The 26,542-nt window shown below is 43.0% G+C and overlaps 2 protein-coding genes across 3 annotated transcripts in view; one reads left to right on the top strand and one right to left on the bottom strand.

The window, feature by feature from the left end:
* RALGPS2 (Ral GEF with PH domain and SH3 binding motif 2) overlaps positions 1-26,542 on the bottom strand; it is a 148,263-nt gene that overhangs the window by 38,371 nt on the left and 83,350 nt on the right. The gene's annotated exons all lie outside the window — the stretch shown is intronic.
* On the top strand, positions 1,292-24,815 carry ANGPTL1 (angiopoietin like 1). Its single transcript, XM_075527867.1, has 5 exons — positions 1,292-1,647; positions 10,323-11,170; positions 20,486-20,679; positions 23,369-23,639; positions 24,207-24,815. Exons 2-5 carry the CDS (start codon positions 10,348-10,350, stop codon positions 24,392-24,394), a joined length of 1,476 nt encoding a protein of 491 aa, XP_075383982.1. The 5' UTR covers positions 1,292-1,647; positions 10,323-10,347; the 3' UTR covers positions 24,395-24,815.

Here is a 26,542-nt window from a genome sequence, read left to right as displayed (position 1 = left end):
TCGTGTGTCAACCTGACTGGGCCAGGATTCTTAGCCGTTTGGCAGTTATGTAATGATGTAAGCTGACAGTCACCTAATGATGTAGTCCTGCCTTTTCGCGTCATGCTGATTTTCACTTAACAACCTGATCTGTCTAAGGGAATCATGCTGGTAAGTAAGGAATGGGTGTAGTTAAATGTACTTGAAATGACTACGATTGTGTTTCTCCACCTATTAAGATATTTTTTTAAAACCGACTGCTGACCATAGGACAGGGTAGAACTGCCACTGTGTGTTTCCGAGACTAACTCTTTATGGGAGTAGAAAAGCCTCATCTTTCTTCCAAGATACAGCTGGTGATTTCGAACTGCTGACCTTGCAGTTAGTAACCCAAGGCGTAACCACCCAGGGCCTCCCCATTTAAAAACATTTCTCAATGTGAAAATAACAGCACAGTTGGTGCACAACAATGATTAACTGCTTCTTCAGCACCCCATTGCAGAGCAGAAGAAGAGTGGAACAGAGGTCCGCACAATGGCACGTGTAAGTTCATAGACAGTGGAGAGTCAGAAATCCCATCTTTGCGTTCACGCCCGGGATATGCGTGCTGTTAACCACACCACCGCAACAAGAATGACCTTATAGCGACAAGTGCAACAATACTGTAGAAAAGGAAGTGGTCACTTTATATTATTTTAAACCAGACTTTAAGTTTAAAAAGTGCTACAAACTATTAAGTTTAGGAAATAATCTCCTACACTAATTTCTAGTAGGCTTTGACAATGGTATCTAAAAGCCATTTTATCTGAAGAAACATTACACCATTAAGATATGACCTATTACAAGCATCAGCTTTCTTCGCGTTTCAGACTGTGTAACATGGCAACATCGGGGCTGCCTCCTGACCAAGTGTAGGTCTTGTTTTCTGAACAGAAGGCCAGCATCAGTCTGACTACTGCTGAGTGAAGCTGAACGCTATATATACATTCGTCTTTTCCTCCCCTTGCGTGTTCAACTTCCAAGCTCTCCCTCCGGCCAGCAGACTAGAGTGTTTGTTTTACAATTGCCCGGCGAACTATGACAGTTTGTTTCCAGACGGTGCCGTCCTTCAGCCTGCACACAATCTCTCCTTGTTCAGAACGCTTCAACCTCCTGCTGACCCCCCCACCCTCCCACCCCTATTTAAGGGACCAGAGAGGAAATCCTAAGGAGATTCACATCTGCCTCCCGCCCCCGCCCCCAGTTTCGAGCAATTTTTTTTCTTGGTGACGTAACACGTGGGCTGAACTTGAGTCTCCAGAGAAGGCAAGGGAATCACTGTTCCGGGCAGTGCACACACTGCCTGGGTCAGCTGCAGCTGGTTACTGCCCTCTCCATGTGGCAGGCGGAGCAAAGCCACAATGCTTTCTCTGCTGGATTAAAGGCAGCCCGCAGACCAGAACAGCCACTGCACTACTTAAAATTACATAGGAGGCTTGTCAAATTCGATTGATTAGTACTCTAAAGGAGAAGAAGAAGAAGGCCCTTATTACAGCCCGGACTCAACGGCCTCAACAAAAATGCAGTTGCCATTAGACTCCCAGAGGAACAAACTTCAACACTGATTTCTAAAATCAAGACTAAGGGCAGCAAGTTTTGGAATTCACTTTATCAGCAGGCACAAAAAAGGTATTTTAATATTTCTTCTGTTCTTATTTAAAAGACTATGTATGTTGACATGCGTAATTACTTTACATCTGGAGCAGCAACTTCCAAATCTCTTATAAAGCAAAGAATTTTGGAGCACATCACAATTCCATGCAGGTTTTGTTTTGCATTTTTTATGTAAAAGCTGCATCTGATGTCAGTTATGAGGCTGTTGTTCCCATTATTTGAGGCTACATTTGGTGAGATTTGTTGCACAGAATAACAGACAGATGAATGCCTGCTGAGTCTCAGAAAACAAGTGCTTTAGACACTGACTGGAAAGAAATGTTCGCAGGTAATGACATTCTATGTGCATGGTTTATAGCACCTGGATTAAAGAGATGCAAATAAGGAAGATGGCTGTGAAAACGCAGTGTCTCCTGTAACAACAGAGTGCGCGCTCGGGGTTCATGCAGACACAGTCCTGGAGTTCTCAAACAATAAGCTCTGCAGGTACAAAAACAGCGGCAAGGCTTTATAATACCTCAGTTAGAGAGCAACCAAGTATCAAGCAGAAAATCTTTTCAAAGATGTATAATACACCTATGGTATTTCTTGCTATGAACCTGAATTTTAAATAATTTTCTAGATTTCACATCTAACAGTAATTTCATCTTGGCAGAAGCAATTAAAACTGCTACATAGCTAAAATTATTTGGAAAAGCTAAATTTATTAGTATATTAAAAACCTAATACCTCCTTATAGATTAGGAAGGGGTGTGTTGAAAATATAATTAAAATCTGACAGAAGTATAATAATTTAAGTAGTTAACAATAACAAGAGGAAATAAGAATTGAGAAAATACAACTGCTTAACAACACAATTAAAAGGGAACAAATTTTTTAGAGAGATTTTTAGTAATCATACAAATATTTCCTTCAAGATTATACCTGAAATTTATTTTTTTTATATTTAAGAATTAAAAGTTGCTAAAGTGATATGGGCAACAACAACAAAAAGATTACACCTGAAAGCTTTGCTTAATATGATTGTGCAAATTACTTAAAAAATAAAATTAGTTGCCAATAGCAATTTTAATGCCAAAGGCAGTTGGTTATAATTTGGGGACCCTCTGCCCTTAAGTAGTAAAGGCATCAATAGAATCTTTAATAAGCAACTAATAGTAAAGCAAAGATGGTTCAACTCTGCTTTCATAGCCTTTCCTTCAAAATTCAAAACTGCTCCTAGGGACTAGATACAGAAAGGCCTTGGATAACCACACATTAGTTTACATGAGATTCGGATAAAATTCCCAAGCAATAAAGGACCCGAAATGCTTGTCATCTCTCTCATCCTCAGCTATGGAAAGGAGAGGATCTCATTAAAGCCCCAACTTGCTCCGTATGCAGCCTCAGGCAGTAGTCATGGACTCTGAAATCCAAGTCACACAAACAAGGGGCTTCTCCTCCCTTTGAGTTCTATCGGCCGGGATCAGGCGGTTCTCAAGTCTCTTTCCAGAACATATTTCACAATCTAGACGCTCCCTATCTAATGCATCTTCAGTGCCTCCTGTGTTTCCAGTTCACTGCCTCCTGCTGTTTTCAGCGCACAGCAGGGCCAGTACGTGGCCCTACAAGTTACCCTCTGAAAGGAAGGCAGTCCTGACTTTTACTTGTGCTAGCTGGCAGCATAGCAACTCTGAAGAAAAACAGAACCAATAAAATTAACCGGGCACATGGAAAACATTCCCACCCCTCCTCCCCACTGGCCCCTAAAAACAACCAAGCAAAGATGTCGATTTAGATTTAAGTATTCTATAACTAATTTATAACACTCTCTTGGGACCTAGGAAAACTTTAACACATACAGAAAGGTTTTTATGAGGTAACATAGATTTATGGATCTTTCCCTTTTAAAACTGAAAATATTAAATAAGAGAACGTTTTAAGGAAAATGCAACAGTAAACGCATTTGTTAAATGAACTCTTTACTGGCGATCTGAATTAAAGATTTAGGAGATCCACGGCTCTTCTATGAAAAGTAAATGAGTTACTTGTCTATTGCTTAAGAAATGTGGGTCCTTGCTCTGTTTGAGGGAACAACAAAGTCATTGCTATTTTAAGAATAAATGAAGTACATTTATTCATTTTTAAGATGAACCCTCAGGTATTGTTTAAATTGTAAATTAGGTGGGGGCTTATATTATCAGATAATCATTTTTGAAGTCACTGTTTTAAACAACTCATAAAATCTCCCAATGGCTTGCTCTGTTCCCCAGCGCCCCACCCCTTCCCCCATCCTCTTGTAGTATATGATCTTCCACTGGTGGTGTAGTGGTTATGGCGTTGTGCTTCGATCTGGATGGCTGGCAGTTCGGAACTATCAGCAGATCTGCTGGAGACTGGGCTTTCTACTCCCATAAACAGTTATAGTCTCAGAAAACCCAAAAGGGGTGTCACTAATGAGTCAGCATTGATTCGATAGCAGGAGTTTGGTTTTTTGGTCACTAAGGTTAACATCTATCTACTCTAATACTGAGCTACATCAGATGCTCTTAGGGTGGGTCATGGTCAGCTTTACCAGGGACTACACTGAACCATCAGGAGCCAACACAGAACATGCAAAAGGAAGCTACTGCTATCTTTGTTTGGGTTAGAATTTAATATACACTAGTTTACTTAGCAAATGTTGTGAATGGATATACTTGTTTTGTAAACGTCTACACCTAGCATTAGTACAAACTGTTCAATTCCACCACTAGCCATAAAATTCTGTATTTCTTCGACGTTTCATGATATTTTCTGAATTTCCCTTACTTTCTCCATAGTCTTATTTCAGAACATGTTACTCAAATAATTTGGGGCTCTGTGGGATCACCTTCCCCACATAACGCTGAAGATGAATTTGTGCATAAGCAAGTGTGGTGAAGAAGGCTGATGGTGCCCGGCTATCGAGAGATATAGCATCTGGGGTCTTAAAGGCTTGAAAGTAAACAAGCGGCCATCTAGCCCAGAAGCAACAAAGCCCACATGAAAGCAGCACACCAACATGTGTGATCATGAAGGGCCAAGGGGACCAGGTTTCAAGCACCAAAGGCGGGGGGGTGGGGAGGAGGGAATATCATTGTGAATGAGGGGAAGGCGTGATGGGGACCCAATGCCCATCTGTAGACAACTGGACATCCCTTGCAGAGGGGTAGTGGGGAGGAGATGAGTCACTCAGGGTTCAGTGTAGCAATAATGAAACTCACAACCTTCCTCTAGTTCTTAAACACTTCCTCCCCCAAATATCATGATCCCAATTCTACCTTGCAAACCTGCTGAGACCAGAGGATGCACAGCGGTACAGATGGGAACTGGAAACACAGGGAGAGCGGTGATACCGGGAGGAAAGGGGGTGAGAAAGGGGGAACCAATCATAAGGATCTACATATAACCTGCTCCTTGGGGGATCGGCAACAGAAAAATGGGTGAAGGGAGATGCGGGGCAGTGTAAGATAAGATAAAATAATTTATTTATAAATTATCAATCATTTATGGGGAAGAGGGGAGCAGGGAGGGAGGGGGAGGGGGAAAAGGAAAATGAGGAGCTGATTCTAGGAACCCAAGTGGAAAGCAAGTCTTGAGAATGATAAGGGCAACGGATATATAAGTGTGCTTTACACAATTGATGTATGTGTGGATTGTGGTAAGAGTTGTATGAGTCCCAATAATATGATTTATATATAAAAAAAAGTAAAACGAGTCCATGACAGCATTAGGCCAGTTAGCTCGGGAGGAGAAAGGCCAAACCTTCATTCACAAGGATGGCTGCTCTTACCTGACCATATTGAAATTCCATGAGCCCATAAACACAAAGGCACTTCCTAAAAAACAGTTTTCAGTAGAGATATTGCTTATGTAGTGAAAGTCCTTAAAAGAAACAATGACAAAGAGGAAAGAAACAATGACAAAGAGGATAGTAAAAGTCCTTAAAAAGAAATAATAAGAAAGGAATCTTAAGGTTTAAGTTTTCAACCACTGCCGAAGGCAATGTACAAAAACCCCATTAAAAATTGCAAGTAGGTCTTGCTTAGCTTGTCTGGTCGTCTTCCTGGGAGGAGAGAGATCCTTGCGTGTCCCGGAGCAGTCTCTGCCAGGCCACATGGTCAAAGGAATCCTATGGGTGCCACGTAAAACCTGATGCTTCTTTGAACTTTCATTAAATTCACTTGGATCACGAAAAAAAAAAATTGCAAGTAGTCATCCAAGAGGAATGTTGTTATACCCACCCTATCTTGATCAAGTTAGTAAAAGAAAAACAATCCTCCACATTGCACCCATTCTTCACGTTTTCTTTTTTATCCAATCTTGACAAGACTATCGTGCTTGAGAAAATGCACGCACACCCCTGATTTCAGTAGTCATCTTCATGACAACCACGGAGGACGCGTGTCACTGATAGAGCCTTTCTTCTGTGGAGCGCTTGTTAGCACAAATTAAAACCAGTTGCTGTCAAGTCAAGACATGACTGGGACTCCTTAGGGCTTTTCAATACGCCAGTTTTGGAAGTAGAGGACAAGCTCGTTCTTGACTCTCCCATCTTTTAGCTAGTAGGCCCGCAGGCCAGCCACTGTTATACTACATGGGCTCCAAAATCACAAATAAGACATGTCACTATCAACTGATAGACTGATAGATAGATAGACGGGCCAATCAAAAGGTATTGTTACTAGGGTCCTAGTTCATACACGCACGAGTGACACACCAGTAGACAATGCTCCCAGTAATCCACTTGGCTTAGTCTTCTTCTTTTTTTGTGCCATGGGGAAAAAAGCTATATTGGAGTCAGGGCTAACATATCAAATTCTTAAAAAAACTGAAGTGGACATCTTCCTTAATCACTGAAGTTTTGTAACAAGTTTACAGGGATGCTGCCCCACATGCAACACATTTTTAGATGGATCAAGTGTTTCAAGTAAGGTTAGAGAGAGCTCAAAGGTTAGAGAGAGCTCAAAGGTTAGAGAGAGCTCAAAGGTTAGAGAGAGCTCAAAGGTTAGAGAGAGCTCAAAGGTTAGAGAAAGCCGAGAGAGAAGACCATTAACCATGACAAATGAAAAAACAAAACAAAAAACTCAAGCCCAGAAACAGGTGCAAGAAGACAGGAGAATGACCACTGATGTAGTATCTACTGAAGATGGGATCTCATGCCATTCAGGATTTTCAAAATCAAATTAATTCCTTGGGCTCAACAAGCTTAGAACTTGGTGGGTGCCAAAGGTGTGGTGTGAAGATCAGCTGGCTCTGAAGCTGGTCTTCCCATCTTTTTAAGCAAGATCAAAGCGAATGAAGGTAATTTTATGGAACAAATCATAACCAAGGGCAGATGCTGGACTTACCAACATGATCCAGAGATCAAGATTCCAATCAAAGCAAGCTCCTGAGGGGACCTCCTGGGCTAGTTAAATTCAAAGCCAAGTTGTTAGCTCAGTAGGTAATGGTGATTTTGGGGGACCCCACTGGGTTAATCTTGATATACTTTCTCGATGGACACAGGATGATCACAGGGGCTTATGAAGAAGTGTTTTAAGAAAATGAAAAACTGCCCTGGTGAGGAAAAGGCCAGGAAACGTGGATCAAGAATCGGGGTTCCATGCTTCTCCCCCCTCCCATCATGACAGTAAGCCTATTCATTCCTTCAGAGCAGCAGGGACTGTCCAATGAGAAACCCATTGGGAAACCTGACCCCGTCCTCCTCAAGCTCAAAGATCACTTAAAAGGAACCCAGTTTGAATCCCTGGAGCATACCAGAATTGCTGTTTTTATGTGGTATAAATCACAGAGCACAGGATTTTTGGGAAAGGGTTAGAGAAGGAAAAACTGCCTCCAGAAATGTGTGGACCTAGATGAAGAACATGTCAAGAAACAGTGTGTGTACATTTTGACATTTTTGTTTAAGTAAGGTTTCTGTGTAGCAATACATTTGGACCTGCCGGAGGCAAAGGAATGACAGCAAAAACAGCCTAAAGTGATGGGGGAAATTCTGACAAAAATGACCCACAAATATTTTTTCATAATTAAGTAATGGGGTCAAAGCAATAAAAGACAAACTAGCAAAAGGACGAGAAAAACAAGAAAGATTTGTGGTCATGACAGGGTAAAATAACAAGACAAAGATTAAAAAACAATGGATTGTGATAAGAGTTATAAGAGCCCTCAATAAAATAAAATTTTAAAAAATAGGAATTTTTTTAAAAGAAAAAAAAAGGTTTAAAAAAAACAAACAGGTCTAGAAATGTTATGGGTAGGGGATTTGAATCCTATTTGAACGTCTGAACTGCTCCAGGACACTATTCATTTACGATAAAAGGCAGAAGACTTACTTCACAGTACTGTTGTGGACGCAATGCAATATAAGGAATTTGCAAAGTGTTGGTGGTAAACTGCTAGAATGTGCAATCACGTGCTATGGTGACTAACCACATGCACTCTGGAGTCTTCTGCTTACGTTCAAAGCCTGGCTCTACCTTTCAGAAGCTGTAGAACTCTTAAGTATCCAACTGAACATCAGAGTCTTCCTTGGAAAATGACAATCATAATAACTTGGGACCTAGTTCCTCAATTCAACATGTTCTCAGGTGGAAGACTGGCTAGAAGAGCTCTGACATGGGGTACCTACTGTCACAGAAACAGATTTTAAACGTGGGAAGGCGGGCTACAGTACAGCACTTTGTTAACCAGCCGTGGGTGGGAAAACAGCTTACCCAGTCTAGTGCTACTACTCTTTCGGGAGGTAATTAAAGAGGAAGAAGGTCACTCTGGGCCTTAGAACTAGCTAGGGTTTCCTGGCCGGGGGGGGGGGGGGGGGGGGGGGAGGAGGTACTAAGAGCCCTGTAAGCACAGTCAGTGGTTACGCATTGGGGGTGCTATTAAGACACAAAGTCAGCAGTTTGAAGCTACCAGCTGTTCCAAGGGAGGAAGGTGAGGCTTTCTGATCCCATAAAGAGTCTTGGACACGCACAGGGGCAGTTCTACCCTGTTTTATAGGTTCTCTGTGAATCAGCGCCAACTGGATGGCAGGGACAAGGGTTTCTTATCTGCCAAAGCAAGAACGAAGCAGCCCAAACCACATTTTCATTGAATGCTGTATTTTCACATATTAACAAGTCTGAGTAATTTACCGTATATACTTGTGTATGAGCCGAGGGTTTCAGCACAAAAAAATGTGCTGAAAAACTGGGGTTCGGTTTATACACGGGTCAGTGGTACCCCAGCGAGGTGTAACATCTCGTGGGTGATTGCTGTTCCTTCGCTGTTCATTTAAAGCCCCTCTGACATTGCAGGCCTTTGAATGTGTGCTTGTTTACTCACATCTAACCAATCAGAGCCGTCCTATGACACGGACCGCTCCAATTCGCGGAAGCACCCATAGTGATTCACTTACACCGGCAGCTGAACTGGTAAGGATGTGTCTGTGGCTGCGCTCCGTCTCTCCCCTCTGGTCTCTGTGTTTATTCACATCCTGCATTTCCCATCCTAGGCTTATACTCGAGTCAACCAGCGTTTCTGGTTCCCAGGTAATAATTAGGTACCTCTGCTTATACTCGGGTCGGCTTATATTCCAGTATATACACACACACCTAGACATACACAATGCACAGAAAACTTAAGGTGTGTGTGTATGTGGGGGGGTTTGCACAAAACGCTAATGGGTGTGTCATTTGCATAACAATACGGTAACAGCTGCTGCTATAAGCAGTACTGAGGAGGCAGAGAAGCTGAGTTCCAACTCTGGCTTCGAGAGGATACCACTCTGTGGGGCCTGGCCTCTTCAGTACAGCCTACATGGCGCTCTCCCACCCCAACATTCATATTCCATCACAGAGCGTTTCTCCCTCGGGAATAGTTGTGGGAAATTACTAACATCCAAGCAAATGCAATTCAGCAGCACCCCAGTCGGTGCGAACCTACTGAATCATCTATAGGCTTAGAGTAACTGTGATTGTGGCCCAGAAAATACAGTTTGACCCAGACAATGACTGTGAGACTACCATCATTTCTTAAACCTATCACCAATCAATCCCACTGGGGGAGAGGGGTGGGAACAGCACACGATGCTCAAACTTTCTGGTTTCAGACGTGTCCGAAAATCTCTGATTTTGACAGGTTAAAAAAAAACAAAACACCCAAACATAATATTACAGAGAACCAAGTCAATTGAAACTGCCTAGTACAAATATAAAACCTTGACCAGTAAAAAGGCACATGACAACCTTAATACTAGGTAGGCAAGGGTGTTTTTATTAAGGTTTTGGAGGGGGCACTGGGTACCACTTTTTACCATCTTCAGGTAACAAGCAAGCTCTTTAAAGGTGAGGCAGGTGCCTAATGAGGTCTCAAAAGCCCCATGGGCGTCCAGCGGCACTGGGCAGCCTCCATCTGATCTGTGGCTGGGGAATAAAAGGCATTACAGTACAGTGGCAGAGGGGAGAGGGGCCTCGGAAACCCAGCCACCTAACACATGCCAGAGAACCTATTGGGTAATCATGATCTTTTAATTCTGAATTTAAGAAACTGAAGAGTCAATTCTGGCACTGGGGCGTGTTTTATCAACAGCAACGAATAACCCATTTTCCACTTCAGACACCTTCTTATAGTACTGACTTTAAAAGTAGCTTACTAATGCTTTTCTTTTTTTACACCCCACCCTCCACCCCCATTGACGTGTTCCTCCAAAGCCGGCACCGTGCAGCTTCTTTCAGCATGAAGGCTTTCGTCTGGATCCTTGGCACACTCGCCTTCCTGCTGGTGAGTGCTGACTGCTGCCGCGGCGGCCAGCTCAAAATACGGACAATAACTCAGCGGAGACCTCCTCGCGCAGCAGATGGCAAGGAGGAGGCCAGGAAGTGTGCATACACGTTCCTGGTGCCGGAACAAAAATTAACGGGGCCCATCTGTGTCAACACCAAAGGGCAAGACGCAGGCGCCATCAAAGACATGATCACCAAGATGGACCTTGAGAACCTGAGGGACGTGCTCTCCCGGCAGAAGAGGGAGATAGATGTGCTGCAACTGGTGGTGGATGTTGACGGAAACATCGTCAACGAGGTGAAGCTGCTGAGGAAGGAGAGCCGCAACATGAACTCCCGGGTGACCCAACTCTACATGCAACTGCTGCATGAGATCATCCGCAAGAGGGACAACTCCCTTGAACTTTCCCAGCTGGAAAACAAAATCCTCAATGTCACCACTGAAATGCTCAAGATGGCAACCAGGTACAGGGAACTAGAGGTGAAATACGCCTCCTTGACTGATCTGGTCAATAACCAGTCCGTGATGATCACGCTGCTGGAGGAACAGTGCTTGAGACTATTTTCCCGACAAGACACCCATGTGTCTCCTCCTCTTGTCCAGGTGGTGCCCCAACACCTGCCTAACAGCCACCAGTACACTCCTGGTCTGCTGGGGGGGAATGAGATACAGAGAGATCCGGGTTACCCCAGAGACCTACTGCCACCACCGGATGTGACGACCGCTCCTACCCAAAGCCCTTTCAAGATACCACCGGTAACTTTCATCAATGAAGGTGAGTCACCCCTCACTGCTAAGATGACAGGTATTGGGTTAACAGGCTTGATGGTTTATGAAACAACACTCCAAAGAGCTGAACTTAACCCCCTCCCCTCCCAGCTCTGACTGGACAACAGAAACCACCACCACCACCACCACTCAAACCCGTTGCCATCACGTTGACTGCGATGCACAGCGCGACCCTTCCTGTAGGACAGAGCAGAACAGCCCTAGAGGGGTTTCTAGCCTGGGCATCTTGACAGAAATAAACAAGTAAATGGCTACATGTCTTGCCTGCACAGTGACGGTTAGCACTAAGTGTTTAACTGGTGTGCCACCAGGGGCACGATCTAACTCACTGCCCTCAAATCAATGCTGGCTTAGAGCAACGCTGTCTCACAGGGCAGAACTGGCCCTGTGTGTTTCTGAGACTGTCAAATCCTTATGGAGCGGAAAGCCCTGTCTTTCCCCAATTGGGCAGCTTGTGGTTTTGAACTGTGACCTTGTGGTAACCAGCCCAACTTGTGACCACTATGTCACCAAAGCTCCTTCTACCATGGCTCTATCAGGCCACCAGGTTAGAATGGACTTTCTTGAAAGCAGCATATTTTGAGACTCTAAGAGTTTATAAAAACACTTCTTTGACAAAGTAATTTCCCATCCAAATGTTTATAACATAAATTACCACCACTTTCTGAGACCAGAGTGAGCCCATGTCCTGCTCCTAACCCCGGAGTAACTGTTCTGTAGTAATTCTGCATGCCTTCTGCTCGGTCGGTCCTCCGGCTCAACCATCCCTTTATTGACTGCCATCCTCCTCACAAGGAGCACTATGAATCTGCTTTCATTCTCCCTGAGCCTGTCATTACACTTCCTCCTCCGCATTCCTTTGGCACATGTCCGACTGCAGGAATCTTAGTGTCTGAAGTTCCTTCTTGCTACAACATCTGTGCTCAACACTTGGTCTGCAGGGCGCTCCGCCTCAAGAAACAATGGTGTCCCTCCACTTCTCCAGGGCTAAACAAGCTAATCACTCGCCCAGCTGAGCATTCATTAAAATAGTCTTGATTTTAATTCAATTAAATAAGACTTATTCAATTAAATAAATATTCATTGAAAAAGCAAATCAAAACCCCCCACAAACAATACATTGCATGGATTCTAAGATACTAATTTCCCAATTTAGTTCTTTCCTCTCTTCATTAATTCGGCATTGGTCACTGATCTAGGTACCCACAATACAATGATGATGAATAATTCATAATGTTTCTGTTCCAGTTTACTAAGCTCACTGCCAGCTCTGAGTATTTTAAAATGGCTGCATTGATTTTCTCATAAACCATCCTCTTAAATCCATTGTAAGCTCATCTACAGCTGCGGGTGCAGGGGGAAATCCAAATGCCTCAAAGTTAGAAAACAGAACAAAGCAGTATTAAGACACAGTTCATTCACTATGGCAAAGGCAAGGTAGGAAACTTTACATAAACTACAAAGTGACTTTCTACACTAACAACAACAACAACGAAATCCAGAACAAAGATTGGACCGAAATCCACTGTGGAGTATGTTGTCTCTTCTATCGACCAGTTACATCTCAGCTGTCCCGCGCCTCTCTGTCTCTGGCTTTCTGCTTGTCTACATCTTTCAATGGCACCTCATACCCTTCCCCTATGCCTTAGAAAAGGAGCCCTGGTGGTGTAGTGGGTAAAGGGCTTGGGCTGCTATCCACAAGGTTGGTGATTCAAACCCACCAGCCTCTCATACTAATTGGGAGAGAGATAAGGTAGTCTGCTTTCATATTTACCCTTTGGGGAACCCAAAGGGGTGGTTCTACTTCTGGTACGGTCACTATGAATTGGAACTGATGCCTTGTAAAGAGTTCTTGTGTCGAGCTTGACTACATCTTCCCAAGGTTGGCGGTTGGAGTCCACCCAGAAGCACCTCAGATGAAAGCCTTGGCCACCTAGTTCTGAAACATCACAGCCATTAAGATTTCACTGCATCTACGCTCCCTCACATGGGGTTGTCTTGAGTCAGAGTCTACTTAATAACACCAGTTGTTTTAGTTTTCCTTGCCTTTGAGGGCTGGGGTTGGGAACTGTGCCTTAAAAGGGCTTTCTTCAAGTTCTACAGTGGAGGGCTCATTCACCTACTTCCAAGGCTTCAACTATGAACCACGGCTCAGAGATGACTCCTGACTAGAGCCCTTCCCCCAATTCCAATCACTGCTGAATGCTTCATCTATGATCATATCCTTAGAGCAAATATTTGGGAAGTCAATGGATGGATTCCAGGGTTCATACCCCCACTTTGCCATCCCTGTTTTGATGTATGCTTCGGATCTACTTCAGGGTTAGCTTGGCTAACCTGTGACACTTACTCTTGCCTCACCCATCCAATGACAGCTATCCATTTCCCTCACTCTCTCACTGCAGGCTCCTCACTTCTATGCAGAGGCAGCGTCCTCATTTACATGCAAATCGCCTATGGCTGTGGCAATAGGACACACTTCACTTCTTGGGTGAAGAGCTTATGTGACCTGGGGGGAGGATAGGGGGGGGTTACTCTATGCCTCAGTTTCCTCATCTGTAAAATAGGGATAAGAATAGTACCCAGACAGTTTAATGTAAGAAAAATGCTTAGGATAATGCCTGGCACAGTTAGAATTCAGCTCCTTCTAAAAATTCTGTAACAAAGAGCCTGCCAACTGGTCTCCCTCCAATTTCTCTCTCCATTCGTAGCCAAAGATTCATCTTCTTAAATTACCATTTTGATCACATCACACTTCTGTGCAGCAGTTCCACATTGTACACTGAAAATGCCCAAATTGCTTAGATCGGGCAATGAATAATGTCCCTCTTAAGAGAAGCAAGCCACGTCTCTAGCTTTTCTTCCACGGAGTGCCTTCACAATGCACATCTGGCAATAAAATGCACTCACTCATTGTCTCCCAAGCATTTCCTGCGTTTTCCATGTGTGCCAATTATAGGCTCAGACACAACTGTGGCCCCTCTCCATGGACACTGCTGTGCTCTGTGACATGTGCATGCTGTTTCGCACGTGCGTGCAAGCTTTACATTCAGCATTTACACATGCCCCTATGTAAAAGGCCTGCCCACTGGACTGGAAGCTCCTGGTCGATGGAACGGGTTTTCATTGTGTATGCGGAATAAACGTTAACTGAGTTGAGAGCAAAATAAGCATTAACCTATTTGATAGCACCATTTTCCAAAGACCTTCATGAAAGTGCTTTAATATACTACATGCTCCAGGATCATCTTTAAATACTATTCTCACTCTCCACAGCAACAGACCAGAGTACCACTAAAGTAGGCAAATGACTGTCATTCTCAACATCCCCAAAGCCTTTGATTTCCAAAAAGGAAGTATAACAAAATGTTTTTCGAAAGACAGTATTAGACCTTACATGCTTTCATATCCTTTAACGCTGTTCTTGTGTACTTTTTCATTTCCCAGTATTACAGAGATGGCTGCCAGAGTCTTCTATATCGGTCCTAAGTCTTAAATAGGTACCTGATAGGAGTAACTTTAAAATTAACCATTATTCACATACTTATACACTAATGGCCTTAGAAAATGCTTACACAAAATTAGACCTATCCATTCTGGTTTATTTTGTTGAACTTTTATCACAAGATAAATCTAAAGATAAAGAATTAAATTCCCTACACCCAAAGTCCCCTTACATATAATTTGCTTTGATGAAGCAGTTGTGTGTGTATGTACACATATGTATATATCCTTAATACACCAACCCTGGTGACGTGGCAGTTATGGCACCAGGATGCTCACCTCCAGGTCAGCATTTTGAAAGCACAGGCCTCTCCATGGAGGAAGACAAGGCTTCTGCACGCATCAGAAACCCTCCGGGCAGTTCCACCTGTCCCACCGGGCCACTAGGAGTCAGGACAGACCCAGTGGCTGTGAAGCTTCAGTTTCCTGGGAAAATGGAGAACAGCCGCCTTTCCTTTCCTTCATTATTGCCATAAATAAGTCAAACTAGTTTTTATCCGACGAACGTTAGGCATTTAAACCCAAGGATGTAACTGATAACACCGTGAGGACGCTTTTTGCTTTGTTTTGAGCACACTCAGGAATATAAGGGAAATGAGTTAGGAAATAGTTAACGAGGAGAAAATCTGGCTCCATCATTTCCTTTGGAAGGTGGCTCTGAGTAAACCATTTGGCTTATCTGTCTGTTTTCTCATCTGTAAGATGAGAAGGCCAGTTGGCCTGGGCGATTCTAATACCCCTCGCCAGCTTTAAGATTCTGGGATTCTTACCAAATATGAAGGACTACAAGCAGCAGTAAAAAAACTTGGGACTTTCCTCTAATACGCTAAAACCTCTGCACATATTTTTCTTCTGACTGGGAAAAATGTCTAAAGCTACAGGAAAGGCAGTATTGCTCTCCTCACATCTGCTTCTGGCACCGGGAGTCCCCGCCGCCTCCCTCTCACTGCATGCTGAGACACGCCATTGTAGTACGCCTGACCTTGAAATCCGGGAATGGCACGAACTGAATTCTTCACAATGCTGTTTTAATGACGGGCAGTGTTATGTTTTATTTTAAAATCATGATAAGGAAAAAAAACACCTCAAAACAAGAAGAAAGAACGTATGGCAGCTAATGAAGTAATGCGTTGCCTCTCCACCTTAAAACGTTTGGGAATGAAGCTACACACGCACCACTGATGCCTAACTGGATCAGAACCAACTGAATTCGTCCCTGTTACTGTTATTCAGTGGCTTCATTTTGGGTTGCTGTTCTATAAGAGGAAACCTTACTGTTTTACAAATGGTACCTTTTTTTTTTTTTTTTTAACAATAAGCTATTTCTTGTTGCTGAGTGGGGCTGAGAAAGGGCCCGGGGCCGAGATCTGCCCATCCGGTGATTTCCATCTGGCAGAGCTTCTCTGAGGTCCAGATGCCCCTTTGATAGATGAGGTTCTGGTACTGGTTACATGAGATGATCCCACGAAAAGTACTTTGCACCTCATCTATGACCTCGCATGAATTATTACACTTGTGTACATCCCCACATGTACTTCACCTTGAAATCTGATACCGAATGTAAGCACGTCAAGGATGAACTTAAAAATCATAGTCATTACAGACTATGGTGTGTAATGGGCCCCTGGTATGGTAAATGGTTTGGACTCACCCCTTAACCAGATGATAGGCACTGTCTCGTAAGACTATTCAGTGCAAGGGATAATAATATTCCTATCTTAAAAGCAAGGAACTTCCAGGCTATACACTTTGAATTATCAAACACAAATTCCCCAATTACACGTCAATTTTTCTTTCTCATAAGACGCAAAGCATTGTTGAACTCTCAACAATGAAGTTGGTAGTTTTCTATGACCTGTTTAAGATTTCATACTAAGCAATGCTCTTTATGATAGAGAAAGCAGAACATTAAGTACAAGAATGATTTGCAACAATTCTTGATCAGAAAAGAAATGAGATATTTAAACAATATTGAAAAAGGTACTTATACTATGAAAATGAACTCAAATAATAGTAAACCTTAATACTTATTATCTTTACCCAGAAGGGAAAAGCAGATATTAGTACTATGAGTTGTATTCCTATGTTTTGGAAAAGAGTTTCAAGTAAGTTTTCCTGAGGTTTGATATTAACCAAGCCTAACAGAACAGACACCCAACTTACTAACATGACACTCACTGCAAGAAATGCACTGAAAATTAAGATGGAAGATAGTCTGAAATGTCTATAGACTGAAGTCTTATCAAATAACAGGCTGGATTTCTCCAGCTAGAATTCTCCAATTTGCTGAAAGGTAGAACACTGCTGTTGAGGGCATTCTGAGTCACAGTGACCACACTGGACAGCGTAGAACTGCCCGCTCGGGTTTCCAAGACGGTGAATCTTTAAAGGAAGCAGATTGATTCATCTCCCTTGGCGTGATCGGTGGGTGTGTACCACCCCCCTCTGGTCAGCAGCTGAGCACTGAGCCACCGTGACACCAGGGTTACCGGGTGTGTATCAAATAGCAGAAAAGGAGTCTAGCTAGCTCCATGGAACAAATGGAATTTCACACTTTAAAAACTAATATTTTACAGCATCTCAACCTAATTAAAGCCAATCTTCTGATTATATAATTAAATATAAAATGCAAATTGTCAAACTATACTCAAATGAGTTCGAGCAAACATTTACTAAAGTGATACTTCCACAGAATAAAAATAAGCCATTTATGTGTTTTACAACAAAACCATTTCCCGGGTGCATCAACTACGATACTAACAGGTTGTAAAGACAGACCAATTGCTCCTCAGATATCCTTGACTATCCTGAATGACAGGCTGGGAAAGAGGGGCCCTGTTGGTGTATTGGTTACACGTTGGGCTGCTAATTGCAAGGTCAGTAGTTTGAAACCACCATGGGAGAGAGACGAGGCTCTTTACCCCCATACACAGATACAGTCTCGGAAACCCATAGGGGCAGTTCTACCCCAACGTATAGGGTTGCTAGGTATCAGGGCCGACTCCACGGCAGTGAGTTGTTTTGAATTTTAGAAATTATCGTGATGGTTGCACTTTCATGTCGAAGCAATCAAAGCTTCAACTCTACAACTCAGGAGCTCACAAGTACCACTCTTCCTCTCTATTTCAGACATACCGAGCGTGTAACTCTTCTAACAGGGATGCACCCAGTTTCCTTGTCTCCGTGCCTCTCCTCTGCATGTTACCCATGTGTGGCCTCCCTCACTGGTCTACTTCTTAGCCAACTATTACCAGACAGATTAGAGATGTACTGACTTGCTGTTAGCCATTTTGCCTCTGTGGTCCCAGGTGCCCTGCAAAACGTCACCCAAGCGCTGGCTGTGATCTCATTGTTTGTGATGTTCCCCGTCTCCCACTGGACCATAAAGCTATCTGTCTAGCCTTTGAGGTAAAATAGCTTTTTAGCCTATGATACAGGGAGACAGTTCTTCAAAGACTAAAAAGAAATTGTTGAAACCACCGTAGTGATCTAGAATCATTTGCTTCAACAAATACCTGAGGGTATCAATGTACTCACACTGGGAAGACACAACCAGAAGGCACAGCCCTTGCCTGTGGGGGGTGGGGATGAATACATTGGCATGCATTACAAAACAATAATCTTGTACTTCACAGGTCCTCCCATCTTTCAACAGACTACAACAGAGGTCTCTCCTCTGTGATTAGTTTTATTAAAAAGTGATGCTATCACAGTAAAACAAAGGGTGGTGGTGACCATATTGGTTTATAAAGGATTTTCTAAAATTTTATGCCAGACATGACCAGAGCCTGCCATTTCTAGGAGAAGAAAAGGCACCGTGTGAGTTCCCAATGTGGCTTTCAGCCTGTAGATAGCCCCTCATACCCCAACAACGGTTTGGGGTTCCCACAAGCACTGTAAAGGGAGGAGAAATCCTGGGAGGGAGAGGGCTCAGAGAAGGGGAGCCAAACATTCTCTGTATGACCTGTGCCCCAGCCCCTGGCTGAGCCCTGCCCCCTGCCTGTGTGGGGCAAACAGTGAAGATCAAAGACCTGAATTGGGATGTGAGCTGCTGCCCAAGAAACGGAGGTAAACAATTTTGAACCCAGCCATATATTACTGTCAGCACAATGATTAAACCGCCCTTGGTTTCTAACTAAAGTGGCAGGGTTGGGGCTGGGGTGGAGGATCAAGCCCCTCAGCTGTTCTGAAGGAGAAAAGCCCTAAGGGAGGATGACAGTCTACGGATCACTGTCCCTAGGGCAGTCCAACCGTCATACAGGGCCACTCGGAAATGAAATGAATGACAGCACACAACAAGAAAAACATATTAGCACTTTTCAAAACAATACAGCAGCAGCTAAAGTCTCCACAACATAAACTCTGTGTGATCACCAGGTGTTGTAAGGACCAGGTATCAGGCATCAAAGACACAGAACAAAAAAATCTCCATCATTATGAAGGAGGGGGAGTGCAAAATGGAGCCCGAAAGCCCATCTGTAGGCAACTAGACATCCCCTTACAGAAGAGTCTAGAGGAGACGAGCCAGTCAGGGTGCAGTGTAGCAAAGATGAAACAGGCAACTTTCCTCTAGATCTTTAATGCTCCCCCCACACACACTATCATGACCCCAATTCTACCTTACCATTCTGGCTAGACCAGAGTATGTACACTGGTACAGCTAAGAGCTGAAGACACAGGGAATCCAAGACAAATAAACCCCTCAGGACCAATATTGAGAGTAGCCACACGGGGGGTGGGGGGGGGTGGACGGAAGGGTAAGGTAGGGGGAGAAAGGGGAGCCGATCGCAATGATCTACCTATAACCCCCTCCCAGGGGGACGGACAACAAAAAAGTGGGTGAAGGAAGACATCGGTCAGTGTAAGACATGAAAAAATAATACTAATTTATAAATTATGAAGGGTTCATGGAGTGGGGGAATGGGGAGGGAGAGGAAAAATGAGAAGCTGATACCAAGGGCTCAAGTAGAAGGAAAATGTTTGCAAAATGATGATGGCAACAAATGCACAAATGTGCTTGACACAATGGATGAATGTATGGATTGTGCTAAGAGTGTATGAGCCCCCAATAAAATGATTAAACACACACGCACACACACACACACCTCTACAATATCCGAGTAGCCTTCACCCACCAACATGGAGACGATTTTGACTCAGCGTGATTCCATGGGACAGAGAAGGGTTTCCGAGGCTGTCAACCTTGACCGGCACAGACCCCCTCATCTTCCTGCCATGGAGCAGCAGGACAGGTGGGTCCGTGCCACTGACTGTGGCCTCATGTGCAACCCGCTACACCGCCCAGGGCCCTTTGTTCATCATAATTTCAAGAAATTGAGGCAAAAAAATAAAGACATGCTGAAGTGTTCTTTACAACAGTAAAATCTAGACAAAGCTTCAACAACGGAATAAAAATTAATCTATCAACGTAAAGGACTATGAATACAGCTACTGCAGATAGTGAGAATGGAAGCTACAGCCCGTGGATAAGACCGCTACACTAAAAAGCCAGATTCCCACTTGCTACGCATGCCAGGGCGGCAACAATGTGAAAATAAACGCACGTGCGCAAAGGCTTCGACAAGAGTGGAAAGTGAAGTAAGATCGTGTTTCAGGTAGTAGGCCTGCTGTAGTTATGCTTTGAAATCTTTTATTTTAACCGTCATAAATTGTTGTAAGCAATGAATAAAAACTGGCAACTGTAAAGAAAGATACAAAAGGCAGGCTCTGGATTGACTGTTTTCATATGCTTCTTTCATATTAAGTGTCCTACTAATCAGTGCTATTTAAACCACAGGGCCATTCAAAGACTGTCAGCAAGCAAAAGAGGCTGGACATCTGGCCAGTGGGATTTATATGATTAAACCTGAAAACAGCAACGGAGCCATGCAGTTATGGTGTGAGAACGGTTTGGAACCCGGGGGCTGGACCACCATTCAGAAAAGAACAGACGGCTCTGTCAACTTCTTCAGAAACTGGGAGAGCTATAAGGTAAATCAGCGTTTCAAACCAGGGGGTACAGCGCAGAAGCTTTTATAGCAGATCCACTCGAGGTTAGTAGACACAACAGAGTTGCTTTTAAACAACATCATGCTAATGTAACCAAGAGGTATTACTGAAACCCAGGTGGAGAGGGAGCATGATAGTGGGACCGGAGGAAAGTCAAGGGAAATAGAGGAAAGATCTAGGAGACAAAGGGCATTTATAGAGGTATAAAGGGATGTACATATGCAAATATATTTATATATAAGGATGGGGAGATAGATCTATGTGCATATATTTATAGGTTTAGTATTAAGGTAGCAGAAGGACAGTGAGCCTCCACTCAATGCAAGAATACTTTATTCTAGTAAACTGCCATTCTATGATGCTCACCTTCCTGACACAATCACTGAAGACAAAGTGGATGAATAAGCAAATGTTGTGAAGAAAGCTGATGGTGCCCAGCTATCAAAAGATATAGTATCTGGGGTCTTAAGGGCTTGAAGGTTAACAAGTGGCCTTCTAGCTCAGAAGCAACAAAGTCCACATGGAAGAAGCACACAAGTCTGTGTGATCACCAGGTGTCGAAGGGATCAAGTATTAGGTATCATCAGAACAAAAAAAATTGTATCATTGTGAATGAGGGGGAGTTTAGAGTGGAGACCCAGAGCCCACCTGTACATAACTGGACATCCCCTTACAGAAGGGTCGCGGGGAGGAAACAAGCCAGTCAGGGTGTAATGTAGCAACGATCAACCATACAACTTTCCTCTAGTTCTTAAATGCTTCCTCCTCCCCCACTATCATGATCCCAATTCTACCTTACATATCTGGCTAGACCAGAGGTTGTACACTGGTACAGATAGGAACTGGAAACACAGGGAATCCAGGGTGATGATTTCTTCAGGACCAGTGGTGAGAGTGGCGATACTGGGAGAGTGTAGGGTGAGTGGGTCGGAAAGAGGGAACTGATTACAAGGATCTACACATGACCTCCTTCCTGGGGGACAGACAACAGAAAACTGGGTGAAGGGACACGTCGGACAGTGCAAGCTATGACAAAATAATAATTTATAAATTATCAAGGGTTCATGAGGGAGGGGGAGCGGGAAGGGAGGGGGAAAATGAGGAGCTGATGCCAGGGGCTTAAGTGTAGAGCAAATGTTTTGAAAATGATGAGGACAATGAATGTACAAATGTGCTTCACACAACTGATGTCTATATGGATTGTGATGAGTGGTATGAGCCCCTAATAAAATGATTTTTAAAAAAGATTCTTAAATTAAATCTTAGTCAATTTTATTAGGAATTACATTTACTTATTTATAAATCATTTTATTGGGGGCTCTTATAGCTGTTTTAACATTCCATATATCAATTGTATCGAGCATATTTGTATATATGTTGCCATCATAATTTCCAAAACATTTTCTACTTGAGTCCTCTGTATAAGTTCCTCTTTTTTCCCCCTTCCTCCACAACCATCCCACTCTTGTGAATCCTTGATCAATTACATATTGTTATTATTTTAATCTTACACTGTCTGTTGTCTCCCTTCACCCACATTTCTGTCATTCGCACCCTTGGGGGTGGGGAGGGCGGGCTATATAGCTAACCTTATGATGGGTTTCCCCTTTGTCCCCCTCCCCCCTGCCCTCATGATGTTGCTACTCCCACTACTGTTCCTGAGGGGTTTATCTGTCCTGAGGAATTGTGTTTAACAATTAGCAGTGAAATTTAGCTGATGTTTCTATCAGCTTGGTGAAAAGTGCTTGATTTACTTTGTGTTTCACTTGTCTTTATAATTGTTTAGTTTCTCTTTCTAAGATGTTTATTATTTTTTTCATCTATATTTCCTAGATGGTTAATTCCCCATTTAAAATTGTAAAGAATTATGTCTACTCACTATTAGGTGAAATCTTATTGGCAGCTAAAATGTGAGCATTTGATGCATCCATAAGAGTTGTGTAAATCTCAGAACACATGACTACCACGACTGAGACAGGGTGCAAACCCTCGGCACAGCCCCTAACACGATGGATCTGCAGTGTTTACAAACCCCGTACTTTGTTGTGCACACGCAGTGCCAAGTGCTTACTGAATAGTCTCATTTTAAAAATTTATTTTAAACAGATATTTTCAAAGGGAATACTTATAAGACAATTGAGTAGTGATCTTTAATTTACTAATCTGATCTTTAATAGAACTGGAGATAAACTGTTCTAAAAATCAGTACTATAATTTTTTTAGGGGGTAAATTAGGTGGCAGTTTATACTTCAGATCATCAACTTTAAATTCAACAGTTTAAATTCCTAATAAAACCTCCCAACAATACTAGGATTTTTAATGAGTGGCCATAACAATGTGCTCGGTATTGTTTCTGTCTGGCTATGATGGGGACCGTGTATCCATATATTTTTAGAAAAAGAAAAAAAAGGTGTTTTGTATGAAAGACACTTGGGGTTGGTGTGCAGGCTCATGTTGTCAGTGGCTGACAAGTTCTAAAGGGAGCCGTGCAGAGAGGTGCTGGTCTATGAAGAGAGAGCAAAAGCAAACAAAGCGATCTGGGGGAGGCCTTGAAGAAGCGCAGGTGAGCAAGGGAAACGGAAGCTTTCATCACCACTTAAATGACCACCACCCCACCGTTGCAATAGCTTGCCACTTTCTCACAAGCTCATGGCTTTCGTTTATTCACAGAAAGGGTTTGGGAACATTGATGGAGAGTACTGGCTTGGACTGGAAAATATCTATATGCTTAGCAATCAAGATAATTACAAGCTGCTGATTGAATTAGAAGATTGGAGTGATAAAAAAGTCTACGCCGAATACAGCAGCTTTCGCCTGGAACCTGAAAGTGAATTCTATAGGCTGCGGCTGGGCACTTACCAGGGCAACGCAGGAGATTCTCTGATGTGGCACAACGGCAAACAGTTCACGACACTGGACAGAGATAAAGACATGTACACAGGTGAGTACTCGGAAACCCACGGCTGTGAGGGACCGGGGTTAGAGCAGGGCAGAATTGGGCTTTCACTTGAGCCAAGAGGAGATGAAATGGTGTGTCAGGTGAAGATGCGTCAACTTCCAAGAGAGGGAGTGAGAAAGTAGTGAGCCACAGGGGAGGAGGCAGACCTGTTTGGTAAGGGGCAGCTGGAATGCTATCCAAGAAGGAACCCCAAGAATAAAAAGGGGAGGAGTCAAGCCCTTTGGCAGTCTGGGTAGGAGCATGTCGTCTTGGCTCTGCTCCCTGCCCCTTTCTCTCTCTCTCTCTCTCTCTCTCTCACACACACACACACACACACACACACACACACACACACACACACTGTGTAAGTAATCCAAAGACCAGCCACATCGCCTCTCGCGCAGTTAATACGTAAGCAACAGCCACAGAGCACGTGAGAAAGAACACTGCAGAGATGGTTGGCTGAGATCAGGAAGAGAAGTTGCTCCACAGGCAGAACGAGCTGTCAGCGTTTGCTGAGAACCATATTGGAATAAGCTGAATTCTGACATCTACGTTTTCCCCTCTAAGGCAACTGCGCCCACTTCCATAAAGGAGGCTGGTGGTACAACGCGTGTGCGCATTCCAACTTAAACGGCGTGTGGCACAGGGGCGGCCACTACAGAAGCAGGCACCAAGACGGGATCTTCTGGGCCGAGTACAGAGGCGGGTCCTACTCCTTGAGAGCAGTCCGGATGCTGATCAAGCCCATTGACTGAAGCCTTCCAATTTAATGTGGCCCGGAACTGCACTTTCCACTTCTTACAAATGTACAGACTACAGGCATATTATTCCCTGCAATTTGACAGACACCGTTTTCAAAATGGATTGTACTAAAAGGGATGCATAAATGCTGCTTCCTCTTCCTTTCCACATCCTAGTGATTTTGGAAACTTTATCAATTAAATTCAGGTAAAGCTTGTTTCTAAAATGTAAATATCTGCCACTATGTAAAACAAGTATTAGCTTTATTTTAAATCAAAATGGAATACATGGCTCTTGGTACTTAACAATTTATTTAAAAACTTTTGTAAGATTGTCTGAATTTCCAGGGGAAAAATAATTTTTAAGACTCCAACCAAGCAGTATATTTTATTTATAAAGATCTAGACAGGAAATTAGAGAAAATTCTAATTTTGCCAGTAGAAAATACATTTTGCATTGAATAAAAGTTATTTCCAATTGACTTTGTGCTTTCCACATAATAATTAAATCTGATTCTGTGACAATAACTCATATGCCAATTTTCTCATCATATTAAGCATATCCTTTTAAAATACAAAACCAAGACACAGAAATGCATGCATGAGTTAAATGGTCAATTTATAAAAATAGAAATACACAAATGATTGTCGCAATATGATCTTCCTATAACGTGTGGAAGTTAAAAATCTCCTGAAATGCATTTTGGTTATGAAATCCACAAAATACTAATTTATGAGTTCAGACTATTTAGAAGGCTAAAGATTTTATGGATCCGGCTTTTAATTCTAAGCTTATTTATGAATAAAACCAAACCAAATCAAACCCAACTAAGAGAAATGCTGTCAGGCAGAGTAGACCGGCCTGTGAGCAGCGGGGTGCTTAACCGTGGTGCCAGCAGGACTCCTTGATAGATCAGCTTCCCCACCCTCGCCGGATACCTTAGTTCTCACTATCTGGAGGTGGGAGGCGGGGGGTAAGAAAACTTCACACATGTTACATACAGGTGAAAGTAGAACAACTTTAGAAATGGTCACATTTTTCTAGATCTCAGCAGCTTAAGGACAGACAGCCTTGGGTAGTCCAATGTTCCCCAAAGAGGGTGATACCACCCCTTCTCGTGGGCACTGGCATGAACCCGGGGGGCTGCAAAAACATCTACCTGCACTTTATCCTGGATTCTGATAGTTCAAATGTTTTCAATAGTCAGGGCAGCCTGGCTTACTTTTTTTGTTTAAGGGGGCGGTAGGCCAAAACAGTTGGGAAACTTATGATATACATTATTATGAATATACTGGTAAATTCTAGCCATTATCATCATAATTACACATCCAGGCAATCCTGCAATATCTTCTAGCATGGTACCTTGCCTTGAGTAAACACCAAAACCAAACCCACAGCTGTAGACGGTTTTCCAAGTGGAAATCTCTATGGGAATGATCACCAGATCTCCACGCCTTTTCTACCGTGGAACTGCTGGTGGGCTTGAACTACCAAACTTTCACTTTACACGCGAGTTCTTAACCACCGTGTTATCGGAGTTCTTTAAAAGATGATAACTATACTCGTAAGAAATCTTCGGTCTTTTCTCATCTGCGAAAGATTACCCTTGTAAGGAAACAGTGATTCCAGTTACACTGCCACGCTACTTCTCAAAAAACACAAGCAAAAAACACGACCTGGAAATAAAAGCCAACTTTTCCATTTTTGTAAGTGGGGTAAATAAATTGTACGTTGGAATATTAGACTGTAATTCTGTATTTAGTGACAGGAAAGACTGAAAGAATGAACCAGTTTTTTCATCTACCTACAGATTCCCCAAATATGAGTGTAAATCCATAAATGCTTCCTTTGAATGATACATATTTTTATTACATGTGATTTAAACTCCCCAGACGGTTTCTTAACCTGTAAAATACAAACATTGTTTATCATTTGTGTTGAGTATAGTTTGGGCATACAAGATTACGAGTGGACTAAATGTTAACTACTAAAGTTAATATGAAAGAGGCTTCAGAAAGTCCATGAAAAACAGAAGTGAAAGATAATGGGAATTTTCCATGAACTTTTTGAAGCTCCCTCCTATCCATCAGGGTTCCTGTTAAGATTTGCAGAAAAAAACAACAACAACAAAACACGATGGCCGAGCCATCAACATTTGCACA

Source organism: Tenrec ecaudatus, chromosome 1 (genome assembly GCF_050624435.1).
Source record: "Tenrec ecaudatus isolate mTenEca1 chromosome 1, mTenEca1.hap1, whole genome shotgun sequence".
Lineage (NCBI taxonomy): Eukaryota > Metazoa > Chordata > Mammalia > Afrosoricida > Tenrecidae > Tenrec > Tenrec ecaudatus.
This window is presented reverse-complemented; position numbering and strand designations above follow the sequence as displayed.